The sequence below is a fragment of the Protopterus annectens genome, chromosome 9.part0 (assembly GCF_019279795.1).
Source record: "Protopterus annectens isolate FY-2018-M chromosome 9.part0, PAN1.0, whole genome shotgun sequence".
Classification (NCBI taxonomy): Eukaryota; Metazoa; Chordata; order Ceratodontiformes; family Protopteridae; genus Protopterus; species Protopterus annectens.
The window spans coordinates 470,925,238-470,953,060 of NC_056743.1; the positions used below are offsets into that span (position 1 = coordinate 470,925,238).

The 27,823-nt window shown below is 43.8% G+C and overlaps 1 protein-coding gene across 1 annotated transcript in view; it reads right to left on the reverse strand.

The window, feature by feature from the left end:
- Positions 1-27,823, reverse strand: part of LOC122811276 (tumor necrosis factor receptor superfamily member 10B-like) — a gene marked incomplete in the record, with an annotated part of 590,662 nt that overhangs the window by 172,055 nt on the left and 390,784 nt on the right. The window contains 1 exon segment of the mRNA XM_044083011.1: positions 14,401-14,484. Coding sequence (XP_043938946.1) covers positions 14,401-14,484 — 84 coding nt within the window.

Below are 27,823 nucleotides of genomic sequence, written 5' to 3' on the forward strand. Positions count from 1 at the left end.
TGAGGCCCTTGTGCCCGGTGACCAGAGGTGATGTGTCCTGTGAGAGTTGCAGCACAGAGGTAGGAGGGAACTCAGACATGAGGGGTTTGCCCACAGAGGCAAGCGCCCTCTCTATGGCCAGGAAAGCTGGTCCACCCAAAGAGGGATGGGAGCTCGGAACCGGGGTCACACCCCACTCTGACGAACCGACCCCCAGACCAGGAATCTCAAGAGGACCATGAAGCATGAGAAGATTCCTGGACAGTGCCACAGAAAAAGATCGGTGTGGAGCCAAGAATGTCCTCTCTCACAGCACTGCCACTAACTTGAGAAGGGTCTGATGTCCAGTGCACAGACGGCCACAAAGACGACTCCAGCTCCAAAGCGATGTCTACTATTGGGGTCAGAGGGAGGGGAGCTGGTGTCAGAGGAAAGGGCCTCAAAGCTTCAGTAGAAGTCAAAGGAGTATAGGTTGCAATTAGAGGAGAAAAACATTCACCTGAAGGAGGGAACATAGGTTTAGGTGAATGGGAGAGACCCCTGGCCACAAGCAAGTAGTCAACAAGCCGCAACACATTTTGCTCAGATAGGCTCCTGGTCGACCTCATAGAGAAACCTGAGGGTGATTCCGGTCTTTCTAGGAAAGGACTATATTGACTACCAATATAAGGATCCAAGGAAGGAGAGTACTTGGTCCTTGTGAATTCGAATGGTGTGGAGGTCGGAACCGAGGATGTCTGCACCGAAGATAAAGTGGAAGTGGTCTGCGCCGACAAAGGCAGTGCCATATAGAGTGAAGGTGTCTGCACCGTAAATGCAGGATTCTGCAAAGGGCACAGTGCCGAAGGAGTTGTCTGCACTGACAAAAAGGACAGTGCCGAAAAAGACTGCACCAAAGATTCAGTCAGTACCAAAGGAGTCTGCACCATGGAGAGCATCGTCAAACTCTGGGCTGAAGGAGACTGTACCTGCTGGGATGGTGCTGATAAAGACTAACGAAACTGTCGGAGCCGTAAGGGTCGGCACCAGGAACTCCGGTGCCTAAGGTGATAAGGCAGGCATAGCTGGTGTTAGAAGTAACTGGGGCAGTGCCGGACCTGGAGCCGAAAGGGTCACAGGGGGCAGTGAGAAACTACACAATTTTACTTTCTTATGAGTAGACTTTTTTCCATCCTCAAAGGAAGATGAAATGAGCGACCTCTATGGGGAAGAAGAGTGCCTCTTACGGGGTTTAGCAGGAGGGAGTGAGCCCTCTGACCCAGAAATAGCCTCACAGAAAGGAGATTTGAGACCACCCTTCAGGATTAGCTTGTTCTTCCTTTCAAGAATCCTTGTAGAAAAATTTTTACAAATCCCACACGGGGGATCCATAGTGAGATGAGCCATATTTAGACAAGTCATGTCCATCGGAAAGCGGTAACTTATGGCCACATTCCATACATTGCTTAAAACCAATACTGCCTTTCTTTCTTATCTGACATAATTACGAGAAAGGAGACAAGGCTTTACTATCAACAGTAAAGAAAAGGACGAATAAAGTACAGTTTTGTACCTACCATAAATGTAGATGTTTGAGTGTACACCCTGCTGCAGTCATCACATTTGGGTTATCCTGTCGTCAGGCGGTCCCGCAATCGTCCGGAATTCCAAAGTCTTGGTCCGGCATCTGTTGTTGTCGCTTCTTCCCCGACGTCAGTGCGCCAAGGGTATATATATTGCAACTGACGCCATTTTCTTCAGTTTTTCTTGCCCCAGATGTCAGGTGCCCCCAAAAAGGTGGTCAGTAATTAGTACCAAATTGAGCAAATTTTGCAAAAACACAAAATCCCTCCAACTATAAGCAAATACATCAGGAAGGTATTGTAGAGATTTTAGCTAGTTAGTTCAGAGGGGATGGAGGGAGGGTAACCTGGACTGCAGCAGGGTGTACACTCGAACATCTACATTTATGGTAGTTACAAAACTGTACTATGTTCATCGTGTTACCCTGCTGCAGTCATCACACTTGGGTTGAATCCCAAAGCTAAGGATGGGTGGAGGAATCAGAGGGTGATTGGAGGCTAGAAGGCCCTGCAAAACTGCAGTGGCAAAGCCAGCTCTAGTCTTAGAGTAAAGTGGTAGTGTTTGGTAAAGGTGTGTACTGAATTCCAAGTTGCAGCTTCCAAAATCTCCTTGGTTGGAACCCCCCTGAAGAAGGCTGTAGATGTAGCTATAGCCCTGGTAGAGTGGGGCCTAATGGTAGCAGGAACTGGTTTTCCATGATGGGTATAGCAAAAACGAATGCAATGTCCTATCCATTTGGAAATGGTTTGTTTTGATATAGCCTACCCTTGTGAAGCTGTAGCATACGATACAAAGAGCTGGTCAGATTTTCTGAAAACCTTAGTTTTATCCAAGTAGTAACGAAGTTGCCTGTGAATGTCCAAGGAATGCAGGACTCTCTCTCCTTTGTTCTGTGGATTTGGGAAGAAGGTGGGTAAGTGGATGGTTTGATTTAAAGCCACACTGGAAACCACCTTAGGCATGAAGGAAGGATTAGTTTGTACAGAAACTCTGTCTTGATGGAAAATGAGGAAAGGTTCCACTGCCATTAGTGCCTGCAGCTCTGAGACTCTTCTAGCTGAAGTTACTGCTAGCAGCAGGGCAGTCTTCCATGATAGAAACTGTAGATCTGCAGAGAAAGCTGGTTCAAAGGGAGGTAGCGTAAGTTTTTCCAGAACAAAATTAAGGTCCCATGTTGGTGTAGGTGCTCTCCTGGGGGGGCCTAATGTTTTTTGCCCCTCTGAGGAACTGTCTTAGAAGTGGATGCGAAAATAAGGGTGGATCCGTGTTGTAGTGGGCTGAAATAGCTGATGCATGGATTTTAATGAAAGAAAAAGAAAGTCCTTTGTGCAACATCTCAGTTAAGTACTGTAGAATCTGAGGTATGTGAGGCTGAAGTGTGCCTTGGTCTTTAGCTTGGTTCCAGGCACAAAACCATTTCCATTTGTCTGAACAGGCCTTCCTGGTGCTGGGCCTCCTAGCTTCCAGAATAACATCCATAACTGCCTGGGAAAGAGGAGCTGGCTGGATGCTTAGGTGATTTGCCATGCAGCCAGATTTAAGGTTTTGAGATGGCTGTGAAGAATCTGATTGTTTTGCTGTGTGAGCAAATGGGCAATTTGTGGCAAAATCCAAGGTGGGCCCTGGGCCATATTCCTCAAAAGTGGGTACCAGTGCTGGCGTGGCCAGTCTGGGGCTATGAGTATCAGTCGTGGTCTCTCCTTTCTGACTTTCAAAAGCACCTTTGTGAGGAGAGGTAATGGAGGGAAGGCATATACTGTCAGGTTTTTCCAACTGAATGAGAGTGCGTCCACTTTCCAAGTTTGGTGGTGCAGTGTCCTTGTACAAAATTTTGTTAGTTGATAGTTTTGAGGACTGGCAAACAGGTCTATGTCTGGAAGGCCCCATTTTTGAGTTATCATTGCAAATACTTGTGGATCCAGTTTCCACTCGTGGGGATCCATAATGTTTCTGCGGATGTCATCTGCCAATGTGTTGTTTTTTCCTGGCAGGAATTGAGCTTGTAACTGAACTTGGTAAGCCAGAGCTGTGTTCCACAAGGTCATTGCTTGCCTGCATACAGGGTAGGAGTGTGTACCCCCTTGTTTGTTTATGTACCACATTACTGTGGTGTTGTCCGTCCTTATTTTAAGTTGTCCTGGATGTAATAGATTCTTGAAGGCTGTCAGAGCATTCTGTACAGCTAGCATCTCTTTTTGATTGATGTGCAGATTCCTTTGATCTGCAGTCCATATGCCTTGAATGCACTGTCCTGCCATGTGTGCCCCCCAGGCGTAGTCCGATGCATCTGTTGTCATAGTTTGCCTGGCTGGGGGCAAGGTGAAAGGCTGACCCTTGTTGAGGTGACATGCCTGTGACCACCACAGAAACTCCTGTTGTAGGCAGGGAATGAGAGATATCATTGTGTCCAAGCTGTGGCTGTGTTGAGACCATACACTTGATAGGTACCACTGTAATTTCCTCATATGCAGCTTTGTAAATGGTATTAGTAGTATGCAAGATGCCATGAAGCCCAAGGCCTGCAGAATTTTTCTTGCAGGTAGTTGGGTCTTTGTTGCCATTGTTTTGAAATATTGAGTCAGTTGTAGTTGTTTGTCTGGCGTCAGATAAGCCTTCTGGGCCGTTGTATTCAAGCTGGCACCGAGGAATGTTTTGTGAGGGTACTAATTTTGATTTCTTTTCATTTACTGTGTACCCCAGGCAACTTAGAAGATGTTTTACAAAAGCCAGATGTTGTAAGGGGATGTCCTTGCTTTCTGCTTGGATGAGGCAGTCGTCCATGTATGGGTATATTTGAATTCCTTTGTCTGCAGTATGCAATTGCTGGTGCCAGGCATTGCAGAGAATTGGTACTGGGTTGAACCTGCAATGAAACGGAGGTATCTTCTGCAACTTGGTCTGATAGGGACCATGCAGGTATGCCTCCTTGAGGTCCAACGTTACTAGCCATGCTTTCTTGCCCAACATGGGAAGAAGCTGCTGTAGTGTTAGCATCTTGAATTTGGGTACTTGTAAGAAGGTGTTTAGAATTGAAAGGTCCAGAATTGGTCTCCAGGCATTGTCCTTTCTGGGAACTAGAAAGAGTCTTGAGTAAAATCCTTGGCCTTGCTCTCGAGTAGGTACCAGTTGAATGGCTCTCATGTCCATGAGAGCTGTAATTTGTTTTTGTGCCTCTGCCCATTGATTTTGTGGCAGGTTTGGCATTCCTCTTTTCATTGGCAAGGTGTGAAAATGGAATCTGTATCCTCGTGAAATTATGTCTAGGACCCATTTGTCCTTTGTGACAATGTGCCAGTTGTCTGAAAAAAGTGTGAGTTGTCCTCCCAAGGGGGCTGCCAAGAGAGTGTTGCTTGGCCAGATGAGGTGCAAGTCATTGAGTTTGCCTTCTGGTAGGTTGAGACCTGTCTTCTCCTCCCTTCTGTGTTGCAGTGCCCCATTGTCGAGGTTTGTACTGGGCTTGTGGTTGTCCTCTGCCTCTTGGACATCTGTATTTACCCCTCTGTGATCTGTCAGTAGCTGGAAAGGACCAATTTTTTATTGGCCAATTTCTGCTGAAGCGAGAACCTGTAGGAAATCTTTGACTGTCTGCATAGATTTTGCCTTATCCTCCATTTTCTTTAAGACTACTTCTGCTTTAACTCCAAAAAGAACTTCCTGCTGTAAGGAAGCACCTAGAAGCTTTGCTTTAACATGATCAGGCAGAGTTTGATCCTTTAACCAAGCATGCCTATGTATAACAGACCCAGTGACAGCTGCTCTGCAGGAGGCCTCCAGAGAATCAAACCCACATTGTAAGGTGCGTTTGCCCACCTGTTCAGTTGCATGCAACAGATCCTGCATTTCTTTCAATTCAGACTTGAGGGAGAGTGGTGATTCTTTGCTTTAACTGAGAGATTAGAAATTGCTGATACTTAAGCATGTGAAATTGGCAATTTAGTGCCCGCATAGCTAGAGTGGCTGAGGTGTAAACCTTTTTCCCCCATCTGTCTAGTGCTCTGGAATCCCTTTCAGAGGGTACAGGATTTTTAGCCATAGAAGCCTTAGCCCCTTTGGGACCCTGGGAGATTGTCTCTGGGTCAGCAACAGGACTTTTATATAGAAATTTATGGGAATCAGGCACTCTGTAGTATCTGTCAGGCTTGGCCGGAGCAGGAGGTAGAGAGTCTGGGTTCAAACTGGATTCTAAGTAAACATCATCCACAATGTCCAACACGGGTGGGATGGCAAATGGTCTGTGCTGGGGGAGTAAAAGAAACTCTCTGAGCCTTTTCTTCGAGTCAGAGTAGTCCTGACCTTCCCAGTGGAAATGTTCCCTCAGTGTGTAAAGTTTCCCCAAAGGAATAGTCTTCAGGAGGAGAAGCTGAGGGAATGGAATCCTCAGCATCAGAATCTTCATAAGGGGAGAAGGAGTAATCTTGGTCTTCAGAGGAGGCTGAAGAAATGGATACTTGTTCAGAGGATGCATAATCTTCCTCTTGTCTAGGCCTTTTGTCAGGAGGAGGCTGGGAACCCCTGATTAAAGAGATCAAATCTTCAGCCATTTTGAGCATCTGTTTCTTAGGCATGGGGCCTTGAACAGGGGATTGAAGTGCAGTCCTTTTAGATTTAATAGGAGTCTTCGTCTTAGGATACGTTTTAATGGTAAGTGTCGTCGGTCTGAAAACGCCTTCAGAAACCAAAGGCATTTCAGCAGGACCGGCATCTTTATCAGCAATGTCGTTGGTAGGGCCTGAACAAAATGGTTGCGTCGGACTGGCACATTCCATCAAAAGTTCCGAAGAGGTCGCGGGTTCCAAATCTGCGGTAGTCAGGGGCTGCGTCGGAGCCTCACTGAGGACCAGAGAACCAGAGACCGGAACAGCCGAGGCCTCGGAATCTGGCTTAGGCCTGGGCTGTCTGTCCTTATCCTTGCGTTTTTTGTGCACGCCGGTAGTCGGTTGCTCCGACGGCATACTGTAATTAAATTTTCTACCGAAGTAGTGTTGTGCGAAATCAAAGCGTCTTTTAATAGTACGTTTATTAAACCTAGCACAAAAATGACAACTAGTGATGCCGTGGTCTGGGCCTAGGCAAGGTATGCAATAAGAATGAAAATCCTTATGAGGCATTTGCTTCCCACAAGAAATACAATTGTTAACTTTTTCTGACATCGGTCTGAGGCAAGAAAAGTTTCCCCAACGGGGTACTTCGCTTTATAGAAGACTTCGGTCTGAAATTTGAATTCGAAAATCTCATGAGTCGGCCGACCGGCACTTGCGAACTGCTTCTACTTCGGGCACCGCGCGGCAAGAAAGAATGAAGAAAATGGCGTTGGTTGCAATATATATACCCCTGGCGCACTGACGTCAGGGAAGAAGTGACAACAACCGACGCCGGACCAAGACTTTGGAATTCCGGCCGACTGCGGGACCACCTGACGACAGGATAACCCAAGTGTGATGACTGCAGCAGGGTAACACGATGAACATCAGGAGAGGAAGAAGGAAAAGGAAGAGATTACCAATGATGGTAATGAAGAATTACCTCAACAGTAAGAAAAGATAATAAAAAGGGAATTATCAAGGGGAGAGAGTCTTAAAAGATGTGATAGGGTAAGAGACTAAAGATAAAAATATTTAGAAAGATTTCTAAACAGCAGTTTTGAAGAAAATGTCAAAAAAGTTGACTTAGCTGAGAGAGAATGGCTTGACACATCTGCACAGCAATGCAACAAAAGAGATCTGAGGTAATGGAGTAGAGCATTATGGATAGGATCTTGGCTCAAGAGTTTTTGGAGGACGCTAGCGTGGTATAATGCCGGCTCAGTTCCAAGGATGGAACCGGTAACCCATCAGTAAGGAATGAACGAAGATTAACATTAGATGGTGGTTCATCCAGATCGAGAGAGGTCATTGTTCTCCTTTTGTCAGCACTGATCAGGCACATTATAGAGTAAAATACTTTAAGTGATATATACCTTACTCAACATATCAACCTCCAAATGCCCCAGAGGTCCCCCAAAAAAATCTTTGGTCTTAAAATCCTTGGTTACCAGGAAAGACAAAGCCCTATCCCTGTACTCTTATGTCTTACAGACGTTTGAGGTGGGATTTGTGACTGCAATTAGACATCTGGTGGTCCTCAACCTCCTTTATTTTCTATAAAACAGAGCTCAGGTAATACTAGAACCAGAGATCTAAACTTTATCACCAGATAAAACATGATTGAGGGATTAATCACTCAGTGCCTCTCCCTTCTATGGAACAAACTTCCACTGCAGGCTAAACCATGTGATTCAATATCCTCCTTCAGACTAAACCTACATGACTGGATGGATGCTCTAATTTTCACCAGGACAAAATTGAAAGCACATGGGATGAAAATGAGTACTGACAAGACAGTAGTTATTTTGACAGTTATATCTGACATTTGAAGGGATCCCATAGACTGCAGTGTAATATCAGAATCCTATGGAATATTCTCTTTTGCTTCAGCTACGCTATGACGTTAAATTCTTTAACATGGGTGTTGAGTAGTGAATTTATTTACACTTTGTTAACCAGATGGGTAGGCTGATCTTTAGGCCCTTTTCAGCAATGATGTGGATGCAGAATGCACAAAAGTAAATAGAAGATTCAAATACAATGCTGCAAAGATTAACAAGTACACAAAATTATATTAAACACCTTTTATATGGCTAAAATCATCTGTTGACCAACAATTTAAAACCAGTTAAACGCACCAATGATTTCTGTAAATGCATTAATGTTTTTACAGAGTAGTTCCCACATGAGAAAATTTGGAGTTAGGAGATAAAGTACAGCTTGAGAGCTGAAAACTGATAATGTTAGAAGAGTTTGTGATTAATGGACTGAAAACAATCATTTATTAAGTGTACTATCAACGATGAAAAATTTTAAGTTAAATTTACATATTTAAAATAGAGGAAAGTCTCTGTTATGCAATAACAATCTTGAAGAGTTATGTGTAAATATGGCAAGAAGATGATTATAGCTGTGTGGTTGAGATGATCATTTGTCTATAAAGCAAGTACACTTCTTTGCATCTTTTTGGTGTACTATTAGATTTTCCTGAACTGTGAACACTCAGTAAGTTGCCAGAGTTGTTCTGGGAAACTACTCCAATTAGCAGGGACAATTTTACTGCAGGATGTTTCATCTGTGGCAAGGTCAGAAGGGGGAATGCCTGTAGTTAGGGTGTCGCTGTCCTGGATTCTGAGTATGGGGAGAATTTTATTTTGAATTTACTTCTTAGGAAAGGGCAGAAAGAAATGTGGATAGAATGCAGAATGAGCATGACTGGAAGTCAAATTTGCCTTTTGCAGGGTGAGACAGCAATGTTTAGTTTGGGTAAAACAAATTAATCTACATATGGCAGTCATTGGGAGGGCATATTTAAGTCTCGAGACAAATACTTCCTTTGACAGAACTTTTCTGTCTTCTTTAGTAAAGTGGTTTGAAATTAATTAGAAGCATTTCAGTTAGGTAGCAACTTCTGCAACCACGTTGTTGATGCAGTTCCTGAAGAAAGTGTTTTATCAAATTAACATTAGGGCACAGTACCTGCACCATTCAGCCATGCTTACTGGTCGGTTACTCAGGATAGTGATCAGTAAGGTGGTAGCGGTTTCAGGTTTCTGCTGACTGACAAGCAGCAGCAGTTTTACTGACATTAAAAAAGTATGTTTATATTGGGTAAGCTAAGAAAGGATGTATGTGAAGTCTTTTTGAAGGGAAGAATGGAAGTAGGAGGATGGTCCAGTACTGTACAAGGTGATGTGGTCTGCATGTAGTCTGCAGGTATTAAGTATTTCACCTGATAAGATAGAAATGACAATGACACTGAAAGACAGAATAAGATAAGTTCAAGAATGTGCCCTTGTGGGTTTCAGCAGAGGAGGAACCGCAGTCAGTTTGTAGAGCACCAGCTTGGACTATACAAGTTCTTGTTAGTGAGATAATTATCTTTATAAACCAGATATTTCCAAAGCAGCCTGGAACACTTCTCTAATAAAGGCAAATGGAGCGGATAACACTTTCAAAGGCTCTGCATAGATCAATGAAGACTGTTTCTGTTAGATTGTTCTCAGCTATAGAAAAGCTGTGGCCGTTTGTGATGGTATAAATTGCAGTTAAGGTGTTGTAGGCTCCCATAAAGTGATGCTGTGGATCTGTTAGGAGGTTATATTTGTTAAGGTGGTCATAAATTAGTTTTTCAAAAGACTTGGTGACTGGGCAGATGATAGAACTAGGACAGGAGTGGAAGTGGAAGACTCTGGAGTGGGTATAATGAAGATAGTGCTTCATTTTGGCTGGTACATTACTTGTGAGTGAGATTTGCATATGTGGGCAACTTGTTTGGAAACTTTTTAGCACATTTTTGTGAATGCTGGGGGGCATGCTGCTATGGGTTGGGTGTCTTTAGTGCAGAGTTTTTCAAGGCTTTTTCTTACACATTTTGATGGGATTTCAATTAAATAGGACAGAGTCTAATTAGCGGCAAGGGGGTGGGGATCAAGGGGAGATGCGGAGTGTGGAAGTAGAAATGGCCAATGTTGAGAGGTAAGCAGGTTTACCAGAGACGTCACTAGGTTTTAAAAATCAGTGTGTGGATAAATTACTTATAGGTTCATAGGTAGGTACTAGGCTATTGGTCCTAGGGCCTATATAAGCCTAGCTAAAAGGTACCCTGGCTTTCGTCACCCAAGAAAACTTTTCCTGTGCCCCTGTTGAGCAGAGCCACAGAAGTGATCTCTGCGGTGAATTTCGTACCTCCCATCCAATCAAGATTTTTCTTGAAGAGTGCTAATGAGGAGCTTTGTTTGATACAGATAGGTAGTTTGTTCGCTATCCCTCCAGCATGTTCTGTTTATTGTGGTGACAAGGTTTAGGTCCCTAGAGTGTGTAGCTCGGAGGCATTGGGATTTCTTTAAGTGGAGCATGTCCAAGAGCTCTGGGTTTGACATAGCTAGTTAGGCAGAGATCGCCTCTGAGTAGGCGATATGCAACGGAGTAAAGCTTGAGTTGTTTGAGACGGCCTGCGTAGGGCATCTGTTTGAGGCCAGTAATCCTCTTTGTGAGGTATTTCTGTGGCCGTTCCAGTTTTTGTAGATGTCTTGTGAGGTGCATACCAAAAGGGGCATTGTACCCTACAATGGGTCTAATGAGTGATGAGTAGAGAGGAACAATGACCTCTTTTTTCCTGGATGAGAAACCTTTTGTGATGAGGTGTGCCACATAGAAGGATTTCCTGACTACTGTGATGTGATTATCAAAGGAGAGACTACTATCCAGCTATGTCCCAAGGTCTCTTATCACACTTTCAGTGTAAAGTAGACTACCGTCTATGTGGTAGTTCATGGGTACATAGTTTTTACCAAAAGGGATGACAATGCACTTTCTGGAATTAAGCTTGAGGCCATGGCTTTGACACCAGGCGTCTGTCTCAGTGAGGCCCTTTTGTAGGATGTCCACATAGTTAGGAGTTTTGATTATGGCTCCTAGTTTGCAGTCAGCTGCGAACTTCATTAGCCAAAGACCTTCTGTCTTAGCCTGTACTTCAGAGAAGTAGATAAACAGGAGAGAACCCAGGACTGAACCCTGTGGTACTACACTTGTCACTGTTCTGAAGTTGGATTTGGAGTCTGCTATTTTCACAGTGTGGGTTCTGTCAGTGAGCCAGTTGGCATCCCATCTTGTGACATAGGGATTTATACTTAGTTTAGTGAGTTTATCTATAATTCCAGAGTGGGGGATGGTGTCGAAAGCCTTGGCGAGATCTAGATAGGCTGTGTGAACCACCTTACCCTCATCTACTGCTTTGGTGACCACTTCAAAGCAGTCTATCAGGTTTAGGAGACATGATCTGCCTTTTACAAACTTAAACTCATTAGGGTCCAGAATTTGGAGATTACCAATATCATTGCAAACCAGGCTCGTCAAGCTAATGGGGCGGTAAGTCCCAGGGTGGCTCCCCCTTTCTGGAGTGGATAACAGTTGCTGTGCTCCATTCAGTGGGCACAAAGCCTGAGGTGAGGCTATGATTGAACATGGTACTTAGGTGGGGTGCCAGTTTGTTCTGTAATTCATGTAGAATGCAGCCTGGGATGTCGTCAGGTCCCATGGATGCTGTGGTCTTTGCTTTGGAGAGAGTGTTTTTTTTACCTGTGCAGCCATGATTACAGGAACTTTGCATTCTTCCGATATAGAGATGGGCCCTTTAGGGGATAAGAGGCGGGTAAAGTTAGCACTGAACCTATCTGCCTGGATGTTTGGCAATATCAGTTGATTCTGTATATTTAGTGCCATTGTGCTGCAACTCAGAGCAGATCTGAGTGTTGCCATTGAGACTCTTGACATAGCTGTAGAATGCTTTGTGGTTGTCTTTAGAATCAGTGGTGATTTTGTTTTTGTAACTAGCTTTGGAGGATTTTATGAGGGATCTTAGCTTCTTACTGAGGCTGACCAGGGAGTTCCTCTAGTCATGGGATTTTACTCTTTTTGCAACAGTTTCTTCTTTTGTAGAGTTTGTTTATGGCAGGGGACCTCTACATTGGCTTCCTTTTTTTGAAGGATAGCATCTTGGTTCTGTTAGGGATTGCACGATCCATGCACTCATGTAAGTGCTTATAAAGTGCATTTGTGTAGGATTCAGCAGTCATGCCTCTGTTGTCATCAGCATGGGTGTCGTGAAGTTTGCCATTTCTGTCTTAAGAAGCGTAAAGTTGGCTTTGGAAAAAATTTTTATGGCGGTTTCCCTAATGGGGGTGGGGAGTGGGATGTGTATATCTAGGGTGATTAGCTTGTGCTCAGATCTGACCAACGAGGAATTGACCTCTGGTGTGCAACACCGTTTGCCCATGTTGGTAATGACCAGGTCTAGGATATTGCTGCCCTTGGTGGGGGTGTGGATACATTGATATATGCTGAAGTGGTCAGATTTAGCAGTGGAAAAAGACATTTTCTTTATAACCTTCAGTAAGTTTCTAGGCTATACGATTGTATCTTGAGGTTTTCAGCACAAAACATGGATTTGGATTGTTTTTGTTAGTAGCCTGCAGCAGTGAGAAAGGTTTTAGAAAGTGTGGTGGTCAACTAGAAACTAAGAAGACTTCAAATACCTCCATGCCCATTTGCTGTCTAAAAATGGAATTTTTTTTTTTTTTTTTTTTTTTTTTAGTATCAAATTAGGGACATTTTTGTTCCCTGAAGCATATGATAGGGAAGTGCTTATCCAGTATGGCATTACTGAACGTATTAAATATGTTAAAAGTGGAGTAGACCAGTCTGATCTGTTGATGTTAGAGAAAGAATGTCACTAAAGTCACATCTAAGGGAAAAAAACGATATTCAGGCTGTCCTTTTTCTACTTGTTTTAAAATTGCTGTAAATCATTTATGGTACTCTGGTTTTAGTACTCTATATACAGTTTGTTACAAAATGTGATAATATACTGGAATGACTGGTATACTGCAAATAAAGATGAGTTGATTTCACTAACTGTATTTCTAGCCACGTATATATCAGCTGGCTTCAATGGGTCTTGCCTTCCTACCACTACTTTATGCAGAGTGCAGTGAAGGCCAAATCTGTACTGCATGACCCATATGACACTGGTAATTTTATAGACTGCAAGGGGACTTTCTCCTGGGATTCAGTCATGTAGATGGTGCAATGTGTCAGTTTTGGCTTCATAAAGATGCTTCTGTGCCCTACATGTGGGTTCACTTGTCTTTCAGGAAGTTCTACATGCACTCTTTTACCAACGCCAAGAGCAAGCTGAAGCGATACTACTCTTCAGAGGTAGAATTACTAAATTAGCCCACAGCCAGTCATAACTAAAACTATTTCTGGGATCCCAGACTATATATTGGAAGCAAAATAAAAAAGTCATCCCAAGCAAATCAACATTTGAGTAATACACAAATGTTTGCGAGGGTCCTGGATTTTCAAGTAGAGAACTCATCCATGCACCCCTGGACTTACTATAATCGCCTCCAAAACTTCCGCATCACAGAACAGTGGCAAAACCCACATTAACTCTGTTTGAGGAATCCACATTTTAGTCAGTTGTGCAGATTGCATAACTGGCCACTAAAGAGCTGCCTGGCTACCTGGTGTGGCACAAAGTAAGGAGTTCACTATCTCAGATCCTGGTACTATACTGACGTACCATAATTTTTAAGGCTTAGCAATACAAGTAAATGCATTTTTTTCTATGAAACCCCCAAAATCTAACAGAATATAAGGACTGTCTGCTCTTTTCTGTAAGTCTGTTCTGTTATACTGTTTATTCATGTTTGTTTACTGGGATAAATTCATGAGTGGACCAATTTCAGGCCTGGCCCAGGTGATTACAAAGATACAAGCTAAATGCACTCCAAAGTTCTTATTGCTGTCCTCCTATCAACTCTACCGCAAACAATCCCAGGTTTGTCTTCCTGAACCCCTTACTGATACCTTGTACACACTGAAACCAAACTTCTATTTCCATCACTTAATCTGTCCAATCTACCCATCCATCCCTCCCAACATCCACAACCTCTGTAGTTAAAGAATCTACCACTCTTACTGAAAAGTACATTATCATATCTGCAGTCATTCCCAGGTGCACATATCTGCCACAGTGCCAATTTCATAGCACCAGATAGTGTGCAGATCAGCAGTCTTACCTCTGATTAGCTATGAAGACAACTCTAGTAGCACCTGACTCCTGGATATATCTTGATACATGAATTGTATGTGTGTCTTGTAACTTCATCTCCATATTGCTTTTCAGATACTAAATCACTTTTCAGATACTAAAATCTGTCTCACTGAAACTACAAAACATGCAGAATTTGAAACTTAACAAGCCTACCTTTTTATCTTCAGTAAATGTAGTTTTCAAATTCTTGAGGTAGCTATTTTTGAAGCACATCTTCAATTGCTGTGTTTTTGATAGCTAGAGATACAGATACATTACTGCCAACTATAACTCTGCATATTAAACATGCTTCTTTATTAACATCATTAGAATCTCTGACTCTTATCCACTTGAACTAGTGTTTCCTTCTCAGTGCATGCTTTAACTCAACATCCCTTTCATATGTAAACACTGACATAGCTGAAATGTATGCAGGCGTTGATTTCTCTTCATTAAAACATGGTACTACTACATTTTTCTAAACATAAGCACCTCTAGCCAAAACATCAAAACAGACAGTAAAGGAATGTCAGAAAATATTGGTTCCATATCTTTCAATAAAGAAATATTTGGCTCCATTAATACACAGACAAGTGCCATGGTAAAAGGACCCAAAGTTTTCTGCTATACCACAACCCTATCAGGGTGTGGCTTCCAATGTAATACACCCACGTAATGAAGGAATAATAAACCCAATTGCATCTAACACCTGGGAGGACATGTTTACCAATAGGGCAATAGGGTGCCTCCTGGGACTGGAAGCAGATAACATAGCTTTCTTCATGGTGCTCAAGTGCCTCTCTCTGTCCATGAATATATCACGTGTGTGGAACAGTTCTTCCACTGTTGAATACATTCCTGTGATGTACACCATAGAGCAGCTGGCTAGGGCGAAGATGCCAGAAATTTCTGTCAACTACAGAGGTCCTCACAGTAGGCACATTTCAGTGATACAAATACCATCTGTAAATCACCTATAACTACCAGATGAAGATCTTTCCTTCTAGTTTAGTCTATACCAATAAAATGCTAGCCGCAAAAATCAGCAGCTTAAGTTATTTGGGATATTCTGCAAAGGATCAGACCAGTGGGACAGTTTCTAAAGTCTCAGTGCACCTTCCACTCTCCCTATCCACTGTCCTGTAAAAGGGAGGCAAGATAAAATCTGTGGCTAAGGTGTCAAAACGTCAATCTTTCTTGCCTCAGAAGAAGCAGGCTAAAGCCCTGCCAAATATGATCCATATTAGTAAAACTCCCATACTCTAGTATAAAAATAGAAAAAAAATAGGAGGATGGTGGGAGGGTGTGGCAAACGCAGCAGTGATCTATTCGAACATAGTGTTATAGGTTCATAGGTTTATACTAGGCTATCTGCCCTAAGGCATTTATAAGCCTAGCCCAAAATTTTGTGGCTTACGCCACCCCTTATATGAAAAAATACTGTGCCCATTAGTTTGTTGTGCCTCTGTCCAGCAGTGACACAGAGATGATTCCCGGGGTAAACCTACGATCTCCCATCCACAGGTCAAGATTTCTCTTGAACAGAGCCAGCGAGGTGCTCTGCCTCACATGGACCGGGATTTTATTCCACAGCATAGGGAGTCTGAGTGATAAATCTATCCCTCCAGCACGTCCTATTTATATCTGTGCTAAGGTTTAAGTCGCTTGCTCTAGTGGTTTTGGTGGATTTGGATTTTTTGAGGTGGAGCATGTCCATTAATTCCGGGTTGGACATGGCCTTGTATGTCAGGCACATGTCACCTCTGAGCAGACTGTATGCGACTGAATAGAGCTGGAGTTTCTTCAATCTGGCAGCATATGACAGATTTTGGAGTCGCTTTATCCTTTTGGTGAGGAACTTTTGAGGTCTCTCCAATTGCTGCAGATGTCGGGTGAGATACATCCCGAATGAGGCATTGTACTCTATCACTGGTCTGATAAGTGAAGAGTACAGGGGAACAATGACCTCACTAGATCAGGTGGGCAATGTAGAAGGTCTTTCTAACCAATTTAGCAACTTGGTAAATTTATTTATGCAACTGTACTATGTTCAACATTAGATCACTGCTGCATTAGCCTAAGCTACATAGGACAAATATCAGAACTTAGAAAGTAAGTGAGGAGGAAGATGGATCAGTGTACTGGAGCTTCTGGAGAATAGTGCTAGCAAAACCTGTTCTGGCCATAGTTTCTAATGCTTGGTAAAGGTATGCAAAGATGACCCTGTTGCAGCCGCTAGTATACATCTAGAATCCACTCCTTTCCAAAATGCAGTTACAAAGCCAGAGCCCTGGTAGAGTATTTGTTGATTTTGCTTGAAAGTGTTTTGTTATGGTGAGAATAACAAAAAGCAATAGCATGGGACAGCCATTTAGAAAGTGGTTAGACACTGCTTGCCCCTTGTTCTTACCTTCCTAGGAAAGAAAAGTACAGTTGTGTACACTTACCATAAATGTAGATGTTCGAATGTATTCACTGTTGCAATCGTCACATTTGGGTTATCTGCCTGTAGGTAGCCCTCAGCCGGCCTGAATACCAGAGTCTTCGGATTTCGGCGTCGGATGCTGTCGCTTCTTCCATGACGTCAGGGGTATAAAATATGCAGCCGACGCCATTACATCAGTTTTTCTTGCCCCAGATGTCAGGTGCCCCCACAACAGGAAGCAATTATATGATATGGTACACTCCCATCAAAAAGCAAATACACATGATAAAATATATACCAGCAAGAAGGAAAGGTAGAGCCAAGAGAAGTCAGGGGGCTGGAGGGAGGGTAACCAGGACTGCAACAGTGAATACACTCGAACATCTACATTTATGGCAAGTGTACACAACTGTACTATGTTCTTCGTGTTTCACTGTTACACTCATCACATTTGGATTGATTCCCAAGCTAAGGAAAGGAGGAGGAGGTAGTTAAAGAGCATTAGGGCCAGCTATTAAGCCCTGCAGGACTGCTGTGGCAAATCCAGCTCTGGATTTAGAAAAGATAGGCAGGTGGTAATGCTTGGTGAAGGTATGTACAGAGTTCCAGGTAGCAGCTTCCAGGATGTCCCTGGTAGGGACTCCACTGAGAAATGCCATAGAGGTAGATGCAGCCCTGGTGGAATATGATCTTATCCCCATGGGGTAGGTTTTCCATAGTGCTTGTAGCAGAAATTAATGCAATTGGCTATCCATTTGGAAATGGTTTGCTTTGAAATGGCCTTCCCCTCTGCCCCTGCAGCAAAGCCAACTAGCAGCTGGTCAGATTTTCTGAGAGGCTTAGTCCTGTCAAAATAGAATCAAAGTAGTCTGTGCACATCCAGAGAGTGCAGTATCTGTTCCCCTCTGTTTTGTGGCTTAGGGAAATAAGTAGGCAAAAGAATAGACTGGTTTAGGGCCACACTAGACACCACCTTGGGCATAAAGGAAGCATTAGTCCTGAGGGAACCCCTGTCTGCATGGAAGATAATGAAGGGTTCCACTGCCATGAGGGCCTGTAATTCAGACACTCTTCTTGCTGAAGTGATGGCTAGAAGTAAGTCTGTTTTCCAAAAAAAGAATTTCAACTCTGCTGTTGCAGCTGGCTCAAAGGGGGGGGGGGGAGCGAGCTTTTCCAATACAAAGTTAAGGTCCCAGGCTGGAGTCGGAGCTCTCCTGGGGGAGGGGGGGTCTTAAATGTTTGGCCCCTCTAAGGAATTGTTTTAGCAAGGGGTGAAAGAAAAGGGGTAGCTCAGTATTATAATGTGCTGAAATGGCAGAGGCGTGAATCTTAATTGATGAGAAGGATAGGCCCTTGTGGAGTATTTTTGTCAAGTACTCTAGAATATGTGGTAAGCTGGGCACCATTGTGCCCATCCCCTGAGCCTGGCTCCAGGAACAGTATCTTTTCCACTTTTCAGCATAAGATTTTCTGGTACTAGGCCTCCTTGCCTCCAGCATGACATCCAGCACCTGCTTACTGAGGGATGCTAGAGAAGAGCTCATGGAATTAGCCAGACTGCAAGGTTCAGGGTTTGAAGCGGAGGGTGCAGAATCTGGCCCACCTGCTGGGACAGCAGGGAAGGGGTCTGAGGCAGTTGCCATGATTGTAGCAGTGTCAGACTGCGTAAGAGGGGGTACTGGTGCTGGCGTGGCCAGTCTGGTGCAATCAGTATTGTCCTTGGCTTCTCCAGTTTGATCTTAATAGAACCTTCAAGAGGAGAGGCAGAGGAGGAAAGGCATAAACCAAGAGGCTTTCCCAGGTAAAGGACAGGGCATCCACTTTCAAAGCTTGACTGTGGGTAGTTCTGGTGCAGAATTTGTTCAATTGGTAGTTCTGATGTGAGGCAAACAGGTCTACCTCTGGAGTCCCCAATTTGTTCAAGAGGTTGAATATTTCGGGTTCTAGTTTCCATTGGTGTGTGTCCATGAGATTTCTGCTTAAGTCGTTTACCAGTGAATTTAGTTTGCCTGGCAGGAATTGAGCTTGTAGGTACACTTGGTAGCTCAAGGCTCTGTTCCACAGTGCATGGCTAGTCTGCAGAGAGGGTAGGAGAGGGTCCCCCCTGCTTGTTTATGTACCACATAACTGTGGTGTTGTCTGCCTTTACCAATAGTTGTCCTGGAAGAATAAGGTCTTTGAAGGCTATCAGAGCATTCTGTACAGCTAACATTTCTTTTTTGATTGATATGCAGGTGCATCTGTCTCGAGTTCCATTTGCCCTGAATGCACTGCCCTGCCATGTGAGCCCCCCATGCATAGTCTGATGCATCTGTTAGGGTTTGGGCGGCAGGGAGTAGAGTGAAAGGGAGTCCCCTTGTTGTGGTTAGCAGGCCTCTGCCCATCAAAGGAACTCTGTCCTTAGACAAGGAATGATAGGAATCATAGTTTCCAGGTCCTGAGAATGCTGACTCCATAGATTTTTTAGATACCTTTGGAGTTCTCATATGCAGTCTTGCATATGGAATTAGCAGGATGCAAGAGGCCATGAACCCAAGAGCTTGCAGTACTTTCCTTGCAGAAAGCTGGGTTTTTGTGGCCAATAGTTTGAAGTAGGTTGTCAAATAAACTTGTTTCTCCGGAGTGAGGAATGCCATCTGGGAAGCTGTGTTCAAGCTTGCACCCAGGAATACAATCTGTTGGCAGGGTACTAGGTGAGATTTCTTTTCATTGATGGTGTACCCCAGTGAGGTTAGAAGTTTCTTTACAAATGCCATATGTTGTAATAGCAAGTCCTGGCTTTCTGCCTGAATCAGACAATCGTCCAAGTATGGGTAAATTTGAATACTTCTCTGCCTGCAAAATGCAATGGCTGGAGCTAGACACTTTGTGAACACACTGGGCACAGTAGATAAGCCAAAGGGAAGTGCAGAGAACTGAAAGTGCATGGAGTCCGCCCTGAAACGTAGGTACTGTTTGCAGGATTCTCTTATTGGGATGTGCAAGTAAGCTTCCTTTAAGTCTAGGGTTGCCAGCCAGGCATCTTTGGCTAGCATAGGAAGAAGCTGTTGGGGAGTTAACATTTTGAATTTTGGAACCACCAGAAAGGTGTTGAGACCAGAGAAATCCATGACAGGACGCCAGGAGTTTTCTTTTCTGGGTACCAGAAAAAGTCTAATAAAAACCTTGTCCCCTTAGTTCTGCTGGGACAGGCTGGATAGCCCTGATATTGAGAAGAGAGAGAACCTGCTGTTGGGCCTCCACCCATTGATTTGGGGGGAGGTCTGGCCAACCATTTGTGGTTGGTAGTGTGTGGAAGTGGAATCTGTATCCTAGAGAAACTATGTTCAAAACCCATTTGTCCTGGGTAACAAGTTCCCAGTTTTTTGCACGCAGGGCGAGCTTTCCTCCAAAGGGAGCAAGTAGTAGAACAGGGCTTGGAAGGGTTAAGGTTAAGTCATTGTGCCATTTTTCCGTAGGGGGGTGGCTTACTACTCCCTGCTTTGGAAGTGGGAGCACCCCCCACTGCTTAGATCTGTGCGTAGCCTGAGACTGAAGTCTTGGTGGTCTGCTGTTCCTGGGTTTGGACTGATAAGACCTGGAAGGGACTGGAAAGGACCAGTTCTTTTAAGGCCAATGCCTACTGAATCTGGGAGGCTGTACTTGTAGAAAATCTTTAACAGTTTCCATATATTTAGCTTTTCCTCCATCCTTTTGAGGACTTCCTCTGCTTTGTTGCCAAAAAGGCTGTCTTGGTTTAAGGGTGCATCCAGTAATTTAGCTTTAACATGATCTGGCACGTTTTGTTCCTTAAGCCAAGCATGCCTTCTAAGTACAGACCCAGTGACAGCAGCCCTGCAAGATGCATCAAAACTACATTGCAAAGTATGTTTACCGACTTATTCTGCAAAATGCATTAAATCTTGCAAGTCTTTGTGTTCAGCACGGTCAGGAATCAACATCATTTTCTGTTTAAGTAGTCCCATAATATGCTGCTGATACTTCAACATATGAAACTGGCAATTTAAAGCCCTAATGGCCAAAGTAGCAGAAGTGTATACCTTCTTACCCCATCTGTCTAAGGCTCCAGAATCTCTAGCAGAAGGGGTAGGATTTTTGGCAGCAGTAGCCTTAATGCCTTTTGGTCCTAGGGAAATGGTCTCTGGATCCGCAGTAGGATTCTTGAAGAGGAACTTCCGAGAGTCAGGTACTCTGTAGTACCCATCAGGTTTCCTGGGAGCTGGAGGTAAAGTGTCTGGGGTAAGGCTAGATTCCAAGAAAACATCATCTACAATAGCCAGAACAGGAGGGATAGCTAGAGGCCTGTGTTGAGGCAGAAGTAAGAATTCCCTAAATTTTTTTTTGGACTCTGAATAGTCCTGGCTTTCCCAGCGGAAATGCTCCCTAAGGGTATGCAAGGTTTCACCAAAAGATAAATCTTCTAGAAGGGAAGCAGAGGGAATGGAATCCTCTGCATCAGAATCTTCATAAGTAGATAAGAGCAAATCCTGGTAATCAGAAGGAACAGAAATATCAGATTCCTGATCAGAAGAATCAGAAAGAAAAATCGGTTCTAGGTCTCAGAGGGTGAAGGGCTGGCTTCCCCTAATTAACGTAATAAGGTCTTCAGCCATTCTAAGCATTTGTTTTTGAGGCACATGGGCCTGAGTCAGCTGTTTGGTGGTCTGTTTTCCAGGCGTAGTGCGAGTTTTAGGCCTGAGGAATTCGGTACTTCTAGTTGGAAATGATGCCGTTTGTTCAACATAAGTCTGTAGGCATGAATACACCTTCAGAAGCCGGTGCCTGCACAGCAGCTCCAGACCCATCCAAGGTAGAAACATCTGCAGTTTCCATAGTGGAAGAAGCATCTTGCGGCACACCGGAATCCAAATGGGTCTCAGTGGCCTGCGAATCTGCAGTAGCAGGCATCAGGGGCTGTGAAAGCACCTCACAGAGTACCGGCAGACTGACGACTAGCTTAACAGAAGCGTCGTCGGCAGTTTTGGACCTATGTGGTCTCTGTCTTTATCCTTACATTTTTTTTTTTTTTTTTTTTCAGAAGATCGGTAGTCGGATGGCTTAACAAAGCCATTTCATAGTACGGAGATCGAGAATGAAAGTATTTAGCTACAAAAATAGCCAGACGACGAATAGTTCGGGCGTTGAACAAGGCACAAAACTGACAGCGAGGGAAATCGTGGTCTGTGCCTAGACAGGTGACGCAGTAAGAATGAAAATCTCTATGAGGTATTTGCTTTCCACAGGCAAGAAAATTGTTCATTTTTTCTGACATCAGTTAGAGCAAGAAAAAAGGATCCCCAGTGGGGTACTTATCTTTTTTGAAGACTTCGGGTCTGAAACTCGAAAACGAAAATTTCAGGAGTCGTCCGACTGGCACTTGCGAACTGCTTCTGCTTTGGGCACTGCACAGCAAGAAAGACTGATGTAATGGTGTCAGCTGCATGTTTTATACCCTTGACGACCTGATGTCATGGAAGAAGAGACAGCATCCAACGCAGAAATCCGAAAACTCTGGTATTCAGGCCGGCTGAGGGTTACCTGCAGGTAAATAACCCAAATGTGATGACTGCAACAGTGAAACACAAAGAACAGCTTATCAGCAATCCTAAAGGATTTTGTCCCATCAGTGTAGTATCAGTTGCCTGTGTGACTTGCAGAGTATGTAAAATTCCTCCTCCCTCATTTTTAGGGCCTGTAAAGAAAATGGAGATGAATTGCCTGGTTTAGTGAAAACCCTAAAATGACTTCAGGCATAAAGGAAGTTACCCTGTCTGAGAAAATATAGGGATAAAAAGAAGTGGTCTTACCATAACGTTCCATCTGTGTTGTCAATCTTCACGTCCTTGACAGTTGGTTCGGTTCCGAACATTGGAATTGACTTGGCTGTTATTCCAGCTCGCACCTTCCAAAAACTCTCGAACTAAGCTCTACCCATAATGCTCTTCGCTAATTTACCTCAGATCAAGTTTGCATGCAAAAGTGACAGACAAGATAATAGAACAGAGACCTCATCTACATCTCTTATTGAAGAGCAATGTCAGGGAACGCTCCAAACCAAAATAAAAAAAATACACTTCAAACCAACAAAACTAAAAAACATCAGAAGCAGAACAGGCTGGCCTAAAGCTGTTGCACTTTTTTAATACAATCTGTTAGTACAACAGCTTTATGCCAGCTTGTTCTGCTTCTGGTGTTTTTGTAAAGATCCAATCCACCAAGAAGCCTGAGGTCAGTGGGAGGGGTGGGTATGTCAAAGTATATGTGAAAATTGACAACACAGATGGAACGTTACAGTAAGACATAACTTCTTTATCTGAGGTTTTCAATCTTCATATAATGCTTGACAATGGGAAAGAGTCCCCAGCTAATCTTGGGAGCTTTCAGGGAAGAATATTCCTAAGGACCATCGAGCCAAAGGATGCCTGTCCCCTCGTGACCGGATCCAATTTGTAATGAGTAATAAACGTATGTGGAGATGCCCAAGTAGCTGCTGCACAAATACTGTCTACAGAGACAGTAGAGTGAAAGACTGCATATGCGGCCACTGCTCCAGTGGAATGTGCTTTAATAGACCTTTGAAGAGTCAGACTCTTCCTGTCATAAACAAAGATGATATAGTCCTTAAGCCATCTAGCCAGAGTAACTTTAGAAACTGGTTTTCCCACAGCCACCACGGAAAAGGAGACAAACAACTGGTCTGACTTTCTGAAGTCTCTTGTCCTGTGGAGGTAAAACCGTAATGGTCTATGAACATCTAACAAATTAAAGTAGTATTCACCCTTGCTTGAAAAATTGGAAGTTGAATAGTTTGGTTAAGGTTAGTTTTGTATACTATCTTTGGTAAAAAGGAATGATTTGTTCTCAATGAGACCCTGTATTTATGAAAAATGAGAAAAGGTTTGCAAGATAAGGCTTGTATCAGATATCCTCCTTGCAGAGGTAATAGCTAAGAGGAAAAAGAAGTTATGTACTCACCATAACGTTCCATGTTTGTTGTCCACCTTGCCCTTCATTCTCACATATGGGTTTGGAGCCAATCCTCAGATCCGACTCAGCCTATTACAAAACTCAAAGTCTGTTAGTTGGCTCGTGTTTAGGTAGGTATCCCATAGTGCACTAGTACAATCCCCAGATCTTGTTTGCTGCTAAACTATAGAAAGACATAACTAAGGTTAACCAGAAAGAACAATAATGAAAGGTCTCCACCCTACCAAGGTAAGACTATCCTGTCTCCAGATCCTTCCAGGATGGGGGTAGGTGGGTGGGTTCGTAAGAATGAAGGGCGAGATGGACTACAAACATGGAACGTTATGGTGAGTACATAACTTCTTTATGTTCTGTAGTCCTCTCTTCACCTTCATTCTTGCATACGGAACAGCGTCCCTAGCACCTTATTCCTGGTGGCTCACAGGAAAATACTCCCGAGTACTGTGGAACCAAAGGAGGCTCTACCCCTTGAGGTCAGGTCCAATTTGTAATGAGTAATAAAGGTTTGAGGGGTAGCCCAAGTTGCTGTTGCACAGATACTGTCAATTGGAACTCTGGCTTGGAAGGCAACAGATGTAGACTGGGATCATGTTGAATGAGCCTTAATCTTGAAAGGTAGAGTTTTTCCACTGGAGGAGTAAATAAAGGAAATACAGCCCAAAATCCAATTAGATAAGGTCACTTTAGAGACTATCAGACCTATTCTAGATTCAGAAAATAATACGAACAAATGGTCTGACCGAGTTCCTTAGTCCTGTGATGGTAGAACCGCAACTGCCTTTGAACATCCAGTTGATGAAATTTGTATTATGCTGCGTTAGAATGATTAGGGAAAAAACAGAAGTAACTATATGGTTTGCTTCAAATTAGTGTGAGAGCAAACTTTAGAGATAAAAGAAGGATTTGTATGAAGGGAAATTGTCTTTGTGGAAAATCAAATAAGGAGGCTTAATAGACCGTGCTTGCAACTCTGATACTCGTCTAGCTGATGTGATGTCTACTAGAAACAAGGTCTTCCAAGACAGAAATTTCAATAGGCATGACTAAGCAGGTTCAAAGGGCAGCAAAGTTAGTTTCAACAGAACAAAGTTTAGATCCCAGGGAGATACTGGGTTCTGAAAGAGTGATCTCAGCAAAGTAGCACCTTTAAGGAATATTTTACACAATCTGTGGGACATCAGGCTAGATTCATGCTGACCCAAATGAAAATTACATATCACTGCCAATTGGACCCTAATTGTGGCAGCAGCAGATCTCTGATGGAAAAGTTCAAACAAAAATTATAAAACTATAGGGATGGATGCAGTATAAGGATCTACACTCCTTTCTTCAGCTCAGATAGAAAACATTCTCCATTTGCTAATGTGCAACTTCCTAGTGGAAGATTTATGTGAAAACATGAGTATATGGGTCACAGTAGGTGAAAAATCATGAAGCCTGACTAGGGATGGAATTGGAGCAGCCACACTGACAAATTGAGGGTGTGGAGGCAGGGGTGAAGAGAGCCTGAAGTGTGTCAAGAGGTCTGGCACTGTGTCCGGAGTACATTGATCGTCTAGATGAGGCCCGAGAAAGGGGAACCAAATCTAGCAAGGCCAGTAAGGAGTGAATAGAATCATTTTGCTTCCCAATAACTTTCCTTTCCGAATCACTTTGGATATGAGAGGAAAGGGAGGGAAAGCATAAAGGAGTCTCAGGAGCCATTCGTGAACAAGTGCGTCTCTTGGTGGCTCCCTCAGAAGGGGGATAAGGGAGAAGCTGCTGCATTTGGAGTTGATCAGACTGGTGAAGAGATCGTAGCAAGGCTGTCCCCATTTGTGGAATATCTGTTTCGCTACTTCCTAATTCAGAGACCACTTGTGAGGAATCAAGATTGCCCTGCTGAGCTTGTCGGCTATCACATTGGTTGTTCCTGGCATGTGCGTTGCCACTAGAAAGTGTTGGGAAAAAATTGCACATTTCCAAACACGAAGAGCCTCCCGACAAAGGGGGGTAAGATCCGGTTCCTCCTTGCTTGTTGAGATACCATACCACTGATGTTCTCCGATTGGACTGCTGCCATCCCTAGAGGAAGAAAGTCATGAACTGCTTGCAACGCTAGAAGCACTGCTCTCATCTCTAGTACACTGATATGCAGGTGAGCCGCTGATCTTGCCATGTGCCTTGGACAGTCCTGCCTAGATAATGCCTCCCCCACCCTGTTTGGCATTTGCAGTCACAGTAGCAATGGGATGGCGAAGAAGGAATGGAGTGCCTGCTGTCAGCTGGTTGGGTTGAAACCACCAACGAAGGTCCTTTTTGCAAGACTCTTGTGATGATATGGTGAGATAGAGGCAGATGTTGAAAGGACCACTGGGAAGATAGAAACCATTGGAGAATTTGCATATGTAATCTGGCTAGAAGGACTAATTTTATGGTAGAGGCCACGGTCCCCAAGAGTTTCAGCACTGTCTTTGCCTTGACTTTCTGTAGAAGTAAACTGAGGATTTGTTGTTTGAGGTTTTGAATTCTTTCAGCAGGTAGACAAGCCAACATGGTGACTATTGCTCCACCTATAAAAGTCACAAATTGAGAGGGCAATAAGGCAGACTTTTCCCAATTTATTGTAATCCCCAGCTGGGAATAGAGCTGGATGGTGGAATCCCTGGTTTGTAGGAGTAGATGCATGATAGGGGCAATCAGAAGCCAGTCGTTCAGGTACAGAAACACTTGGAATCCTAGACATCTCAGGTGAGGTGTCACTATTTCCATACATTTGGTAAACACCATGGAGGCTGTGGTAAGACCAAGGGTCAAAGCACGAATTTGGTAGTGACTGTCTCCCAGCCAGAAATGTAAGTGACTCCTCGATACTCTGTCCCATTTTTATATGGTAGCACGCATCTTGGAGGTCTATGGAGCACATCCAATTGTCTTTCCCCAACAGAGGGAGTATAGACTGCAGTGTCACCATCCAGAACTTGGCCTTCTTTACAGATTCATTTAGCTTACTGAGGTCCAAGATGGGCCTCCAGTCCCCTGTACATTTTGGCACTAAAAAGAATCTGAAGTAAGTTGCGAATCCTATCTAGTCTGCGGGGACGGTTTGGATGACTCTCTTTGCAAGTAACTTTTGTACTTCTACATTTGCTTGATCCCTGTGATTGGGTGGAACATCCAGGATCTTCTTGGGAGTGTGGGGTGGAAGAAAAAAGGGTATGAAATAACCTCTGGTGATTATTCTTTGTACTCATTTGTCTTGGTTGATGTTTAGTTAGGCTTCTGGATACAAAGATAGTCAACCCTCGACTGGCTCCAGAGAAGCACAGCCAGGCCTCACATCAGGAGCGCCGATAGGTACGGCCTCAAAATGAATCGCGGCCTCCCTGGTTTTGTGGAACCCCTCGCTGCCTCTAGGGTGGCATCTACCATCAGCTCCTCCTCCTCTGCCTCTGAAGGAGGAGTCACCCTGTGCATCCGGGAAAAATATCTAGGACTTATTGAACCACATCTTACCACCTCTCTGACCCTTGGGATATGGTCTAGATGGGACAGTAAAACGTACTCCCATGGCAGAAAGAGTATTCCCTTCTTGTATGCACATGGTGAGTGTATCTTTTACCTTGGGTCCAAAGAATGAAGAACCATCAAACGGGGCGTTGGTAAAAGCAGACTTGAAAGGTTCTGCAAAATAAACAAGAGCATCCAGGAGAGTCTCCCAAGGGAAACTCCTGAACCCGCTGCCCTGCTCGCTCTGTTGACTGTATAGGAGATCAGCCACATGGAGGAGTTCATGATGGCATTTAAGGTGGACAACTGAGCAGACTCCTTCAGTAGCTGTACCTTGAAGAGTATCTCAACTCCTTCAAGAGATCTCTTTGAAGCCTAGTAAAATGTGAGAGAAAATAAAGCGATCTGATTGTAAATGCCACTGAAGAAAGGACATGCTTCCCGTATCTATCCATCGTTCGAGAAGCCCTACTCGGCGGATAGACAGATGAAGTCTCCGCTAGTTCCATCTTAGTGGCTGCCGACACCACCATAGCATCTACAGACACGTCCTTGGACAAAAAAAATCTCTCTCTTTTGGTGCAGACAGAAATTTATTGGGTCTTCTGGGACCTGGCTCCAAGACATCAGGAGTCTCCCACACCTTCCAACTATATATATTATATATATATGTATCTATATATGTATATATATATA